The 6863-nt window shown below is 55.1% G+C and overlaps 1 protein-coding gene across 1 annotated transcript in view; it reads left to right on the top strand.

Moving 5' to 3' along the window:
* Positions 1–6078, top strand: part of LOC122542985 (LIM domain-binding protein 1-like) — a 9948-nt gene extending 3870 nt beyond the window's left edge. The window contains exons 4-7 of the mRNA XM_043681130.1: positions 1138–1310; positions 3065–3187; positions 3959–4036; positions 5914–6078. Of these exons, the coding sequence (XP_043537065.1) occupies positions 1138–1310; positions 3065–3187; positions 3959–4036; positions 5914–6063 (524 nt within the window). The 3' untranslated portion in view covers positions 6064–6078. The remainder of the gene's footprint in view (positions 1–1137; positions 1311–3064; positions 3188–3958; positions 4037–5913) is intronic.
* Positions 6079–6863: the final 785 nt, after the last annotated feature.

The raw sequence follows: 6863 nt of genomic DNA, 5'->3' as shown, positions 1-6863 counted from the left end.
GGCCAATCCACCCTAACCTGCACATCCCTGAGCACTATGGGTAATTTAGCGTGGCCAATCCACCCTAACCTGCACATCCCTGAACACTATGGGTAATTTAGCATGGCCAATCCACCCTAACCTGCACATCCCAGGGCACTATGGGTAATTTAGCATGGTCAACCCACCCTAACCTGCACATCCCCTGAGCACTATGGGTAATTTAGCATGGCCAATCCACCCTAACCTGCACATCCCAGGGCACTATGGGTAATTTAGCATGGTCAACCCACCCTAACCTGCACATCCCCTGAGCACTATGGGTAATTTAGCATGGCCAATCCACCCTAACCTGCACATCCCAGGGCACTATGGGTAATTTAGCATGGTCAACCCACCCTAACCTGCACATCCCCTGAGCACTATGGGTAATTTAGCATGGCCAATCCACCCTAACCTGCACATCCCTGAGCATTATGGGTAATTTAGCATAGCCAATCCACCCTAACCTGCACATCCCTGAACACTATGGGTAATTTAGCATGGCCAATCCACCCTAACCTGCACATCTTTGGACTGTGGGAGGAAACCAGAGCAAACCCACGCCGAACGTGCTAACTCCACGCACAGTCGCCCGAAGCGGGAATTGAACCCGGGTCCCTGGTGCCGTGAGGCAGCAGTGCTAAACCACTGAGCCATCACCCTGCCCCACACTCGAACGGTCAGTTGAAAGGCTGTTGTGGCAGTGCCCTGGTGTCGATGGACCACGCGTACAGGGAACCCAGTCACCCCGACGTGCTGTGGGCTGGGGCTGAGACCGAAGGGTGGCAAAACCACCAGGTACCATTGCTCGCTTTGGCTTCACTTCAGCCACGGGTCTCCGGCTGATCCGGCACTGCTTGCCTGTCCCCAGTCGCCCTGGCGGCGAGCTGGTGCGCTCCAATTTTTTTTTTGGTTTTGTGTGGTCAAGGTGAATCCTGGAAGGGAGGAGAAGTCTGCGGCGCCCGAAATCCGCCACTGACTGAGAAACCCTGACTGTCGCCATGGTGTCTCTGGGACGGTAGCCTGAAGCAGAGCTTTGAAATTCAGCATGTTCCCTCTTTTTTTGTTTCAACCCCATTACCCCCACCCCCCCCAACCCCTCCCCCAAACGCACAGCGATTGGCCGGACCCTAATCCCTCGGTATTTCCGCAGCATCTTTGACGGCGGAGCGACAGACCTTTACTTCACCCTGAAGCACTCCAAGGAATCGTTGCACAGCAACCTGGTGATCCTGGACTGTGACCTGTGCAGCATGGTGACGCTGCACAGTCAGCCCGTCTTCACAAAGGTAAGGAGAGGAGGAAGGGGCAAACGGCGCCGGGCCTCACACCGGGGAGAGTTACGCCAGTCCGCGGTTAACAGCAGGATAGGATAGAGGGCTGGCCGACGAGGAAGTCAGCCCTGGGAGGGGCGGGGGTGGAGGGTACGGGAGAAGGGGTGCCAATCGCGTTGTTATTTTCTCTCTGAATCTCCCTCTCGCTGCTCGCCTTTAGTGCTCTGTGCGAAACCCAGAGGAAAGCGCAGCGGATTGGCACTATGAGAAGTTCCAGAGAGCTGGTTCGAGAACAGTACAGCGCAGAACAGGCCCCCGATGTCCCGCTGCCCTGTGAGCTATTCTCAGCTCGTTCCCCCCCTCAAACACTATCCCATCATCACCCAAGGATTGTTCATATCTCCCTGATGTGGCTGAGCTGACAACGTTAGCACGCCCTTACCACACTCTGAGTAAACAACCTGCCTCTGACATCTGTCTTGAATCTGTCACCCCTCAATTTGACATCATCATCCGAGGGAAAAGACTCTCACTGTCTACCCGATCTAATCCTCTGATCATCTTGTATGTCTTTATCAAATCCCCTCTCAGCTGCCGCCTTTCCAATGAGAATAGACCCAAGTCTCTCAGCCTCTGCTCATCAGACATCCCCTCCAGAGTTACAGGCAGGGGGAGTGCCAGAAAGAGGAGAGAGAGTAGGCCATTCGGCCTTTCGAGCTCTCTTCCCCGGTCACCACGATCAGTGCCAGTGGGCTGAAAGACCGAATTCAGCTCCTACGTCTTGCCGTCTATAAACCCAGGAGTAATACGTGGTTTGGGAAACCAAACAAGGGCAGGACTTGTGCAGTTAAACATAGTTCCTTGGGTAGTGTTTTGGAACAGAGAGAGAGAGAGAGAGAGACCTCGGGGTTCAGGTACATAATTCTGTTGAAGTTGGTGTCACACCCAAACAGAGTCGCGAGCGTGCCGCTGGAAAAGCGCAGCAGGTCAGGCAGCCTCCGAGCAGCAGGAGAGTCGACGTTTCGGGGCATAAGCCCTCCATCAGGAAGGAAACGTCGATTCTCCTGCTCCTCTGAGGCTGTGCTTTTCCAGCACCTCACTCTCGACTCTGATCTCCAGCGTGTGCAGCCCTCACTTTCTCCGAGTCGGGTATAGACGGGGAGGTGAAGGAGGCGTTTGGCACGGCTTGCCTTCGCTGCTCAGCCCTTTGTGAGTACCGGGGGCGGGACGTCATCTTGCGGTTGTGCGGGGCGATGGTGCGACCTCCTGTGGAGTACGGCGTCCAGTTCTGGTGGTTCTGCCTTGGAGAAGCATGTCATTCTGCCGGAGGGGGTTCAGAAGAGGTTGACCAGGCTGTTGGCCGGGAACGGAGGGTTCGAGTCAGGAGGGGAGGCTGGAGGATAGGCTTGTAGCAAGACCCCTTTTATTCCCACCATTCAGCTGCCTCACCAGCAAAGCCTACGTTGTCTCGCGAACTGCGTGCCAACGTGGGGGCTGCGGGTACCCACGTTGCTCGGATCGCAGATGCTTTTACCAACCAAGAGTTCGCAGCGTTTGACAGAGCTGCTGCTGACGGGGCTCCTTCTCGCCGCTTACGGCTTGCGCTCTGCTGTCAGGCCTGCGGTGGGGCCACAGCCCTGGAGCGCACAAGGGGGTGGGGGGGGGGTGGGGGGGCTGCAGAGGAGAGGGGAAGGCGTGCGCGCTGCGCGCGGGCCAAGGAGGGGGAGAGAGAGTGAACGGGTCGAGCCCGTGCGTGTTTGCTGTCTCAGGTGTGCACAGAAGGCCGCCTCTACCTGGAGTTCACCTTCGACGACCTGATGCGGATCAAACACTGGCACTTCAACATCAAGCAGAGCCGCGAGCTGCTCTCTCGTGACAACCTGCCGACGCACGTGAGTACCCGTCGTCCGCTGTCCCATCGATCCCCGCGAGCTGGGAAGGCTCGGGTTAGGTGGCCAGCAAGTCTCCACCTCCTCCACATCTATTCCCGCCTCCCCCCCCGGACCCCTCCTAGTTTCTGGCTCAGTGGTTAACCACAGCGCCAGGGACCCCGGTTCGATTCCAGCCTCGGGCGACTGTCTGTGTGTGGAGTTTGCACATTCTTCCCCCTCTCTGCATGGGTTTCCTCCGGGTGCTCCGGTTTCCTCCCATAGTCCAAAGATGTGCAGGTTAGGGTGGATTGGCCATTTTAATTTGCCCCCGAGTGTTCAGTGATGTACAATTTAGGGTGCATTAACCATGTTGAATTGCCCCGTAGCATAATGGGGTTGTGCAGGTTAGGGTGGATTTGCCGTGCTAAATTACCCATAGTGTTCAGGGATGTGCAGGTTAGGGTGGATTGGCCATGCTAAATTACCCATAGTGCTCAGGGATGTGCAGGTTAGGGTGGATAGGCCGTGCTAAATTGTCCCATAGTATTTAGGGATGTGCAGGTTAGGGTGGATTGGCCATGTTAAATTACCCATAGTGCTCAGGGGTATGCAGGTTAGGGTGGATTGGCCGTGCTAAATTACCCATAGTGCTCAGGTATGTGTAGGTTAGAGTGGATTTGGCCATGCTAAATTACCCATAGTTAGGGTAGATTGGCCAGCTGGCGCCATGCCAATAAGATCACATCCTTACCCACTGTAACTGCAGTTTGTTTTTCATTTTTACCGGTACAGGACCCTCCAATGTTGGAGCAGTTATCGAACAGTATCACCCGGTCTGGTCTCTCCAACTTCACCCTGAACTACCTCAGAGTAAGTATCAAGTCTGCGCAACGTGGCCTCGCCTTCACTGGAACACACAATGCGAGGGAGTACACTCTCTCTTTGTTTATGAGTCCCAGTGAGAACCTGGCACCAAATTGGGGTGTGTGTGTGTGTGTGTGTGTGTGTGTGTGTGTGTGTGTGTGTGTGTCTTTTCAGCTGGTTAGGCTCTCTGTATTTATTAAAAACCCAACCAACTGCGGTTGCTGCAAGTCCGAACCCAAAACAGAAATTGCTGGAAAAGCTCAGCAGGTCCTGCAGCAACTTTGGAGAGAAGTCAGAGTTAACGCTTCATGTCCAGTGACCCTTCCTCAGAATCTTTCTCTCTCTGCTTCAAAATATGCCCCCAAATCTTGAAACCCCCCCTCTCTCTCTCTCTCTCTCAGGGAAAGACAACAGCCATTCACCTTATCCATGCCCCTCATGATTTTATAAACCTGCATAAGGTCAAGTCTCAACTCTCCAGTCCCAGACTCTGCTCGTAACTCAAACCTTCCGATCCCGGCAACATCGTGGGAGTCTTTTCTGAACCCTCTGCAGTTTAAGAATATCCTTCCTATAACAGGGCGAACAGAACTGGACACAGTTCTTTGGAAGAGGCCTCACCAAGGTCCCACACAACCCCAATATGACATCTCGACGTCAAGCGTGCTAAATGCTGCCCTAACCATCTCACCTACCTGTGACTCAAATTTCGAAGAATTATGAATCTGAACCCCATCCTACCCCAGTCTCTCTGCTCTACAACACTACCCAAGGCCTTAGCGTTAACTGTCTTCGAGGAGAAAGTGAGGGCTGCAGATGCTGGAGATCAGAGCTGAAAATGTGTTGCTGGAAAAGCACAGCAGGTCAGGCAGCATCCAAGGAGCAGGAGAATCGACGTTTCGGGCATAAGCCCGATTCCTGAAGAAGGGCTCATGCCCGAAACATCGATTCTCCTGTTCCTTGGATGCTGCCTGACCTGCTGCGCTTTTCCAGCAACACATTTTCAGCTTGGCGTTAACTGTGTATGTTGTGCCCAATACCTCACATTTATCCAAATTGAACTCCATCTCCCTCACCTCAGCCCAATTGGTCAAGATCTTGGTGAACTATCTTCGCCGCGCACGATAACCGCCAACTTTCATGTCATGTGCCAACTTACTTTTCTCATTTTCCCGTTTGTATAAGTGGCAAACAAAGGTGGACCCAGCAGCCTTCCCTGTGGAACACCACTGGTCCCAGTCATCCAGTCTGAAAAAAACAACCCTCCAGCGTCCCCCTCCGACTCCTGCCGTCGAGTCAATTTTGTATCCAACCACTGCCCCCTGAATCCCGTGTGATCTCGGTTTATTACTTCAGTCGTTGAATTCGGGTGAAAAGTCCTTTCGATCCTTGGGGCCGTTGGGATTGATAGTCATCACCTTCCCAGGCGCCACGCGCGGACGGAGTGCCTCTGCGAGGCAGTGATTTTCGTCCGGCACTCGTCAGGATTAAACGCAAGAATGCCAAGTTTCAGAGATTTAACAGGGCAAGAGTATGCTGGGTGGGGGTGGGTGGGGCAGTGATTGATTGATTGGCCCAAGTGTTGCCGTGGCGTTGGTCCTGATGGGGCGCAAAATGCAAATCTCTCTCTCTCTCTCTCTCTCTCTCTCGCCCTCGTTCGCTCTCCTTACCGGCCAACGGTGAAACTCTCTCCTGCCAGATATGGTGGAGAATGCCCACAATTGCCGAGAGCTGGTGCTGTGGGAGCTGTTTGCCAGGGAGACTGTTAGCACTGCAAGTCCACTTGGGGCTGAGCGAAGTGTTCAGGGCGGCTGTGTTTCCCTTGTGGTTTTTAACCCACTCCCTCCCTCCCTTTCCCCCTTGCCCCCCCCCACCCGATTTAGCTCTGCGTCATTCTGGAACCCATGCAGGAGCTGATGGTGAGACACAAGAGCTACAAGCTGAGCCCTCGGGACTGCCTGAAGACTTGCCTGTTCCAGAAGTGGCAGCAGATGGTGGCACCTCCCGGTGAGAGGCTGGGAATTCTGGGATAGACAGGCAGACAAGCCAGCCCGTGGTGGGGGAAGTCTCAGCTCCCCTCGGATCAGGCAGCTGTTTCCGGACCCCACCCCCACCCCCAGCGGCTGCCGTCTGGCGCTGTGGGGTGCCACCTCACCAGGCGGCGGGGGAGAAGGGCGGGGGGGGGATAGATAAGGACTCCACAGAGCCTCCGGTCACCAATGGGTCTGTCGTGCCCGCCTGCGCGAAGGCGGCAGAAATGGCAGTCTGCCGAGTGGGACGGGAAAGTGCGGCCGGGGGGGGGATAGATAAGGACTCCACAGAGCCTCCGGTCACCAATGGGTCTGTCGTGCCCGCCTGCGCGAAGGCGGCAGAAATGGCAGTCTGCCGAGTGGGACGGGAAAGTGCGGCCGGGGGGAGGGGTGCTCAGTGTTTACTGTGTCCTGTTCTCTTTCTCCCCCCCCCATACACACCCATGACCACACACTCACTCACTCTCTCTCACACACACAATCTCTCTCACTCTCACACACCCTCACTCTCTCACACCCTCACTCTCTCACACCCTCACTCTCTCACACCCTCACTCTCTCACACCCTCACTCTCTCACACCCTCACTCTCTCACACCCTCACTCTCTCACACCCTCACTCTCTCACACCCTCACTCTCTCACACCCTCACTCTCTCACACCCTCACTCTCTCACACCCTCACTCTCTCACACCCTCACTCTCTCACACCCTCACTCTCTCACACCCTCACTCTCTCACACCCTCACTCTCTCACACCCTCACTCTCTCACACCCTCACTCTCTCACACCCTCACTCTCTCAC

This window comes from Chiloscyllium plagiosum, chromosome 42, assembly GCF_004010195.1.
Source record: "Chiloscyllium plagiosum isolate BGI_BamShark_2017 chromosome 42, ASM401019v2, whole genome shotgun sequence".
Lineage (NCBI taxonomy): Eukaryota > Metazoa > Chordata > Chondrichthyes > Orectolobiformes > Hemiscylliidae > Chiloscyllium > Chiloscyllium plagiosum.
The sequence above is the reverse complement of the archived record's forward strand: the minus strand, read 5'-3'. Positions and strand labels throughout refer to the sequence as shown.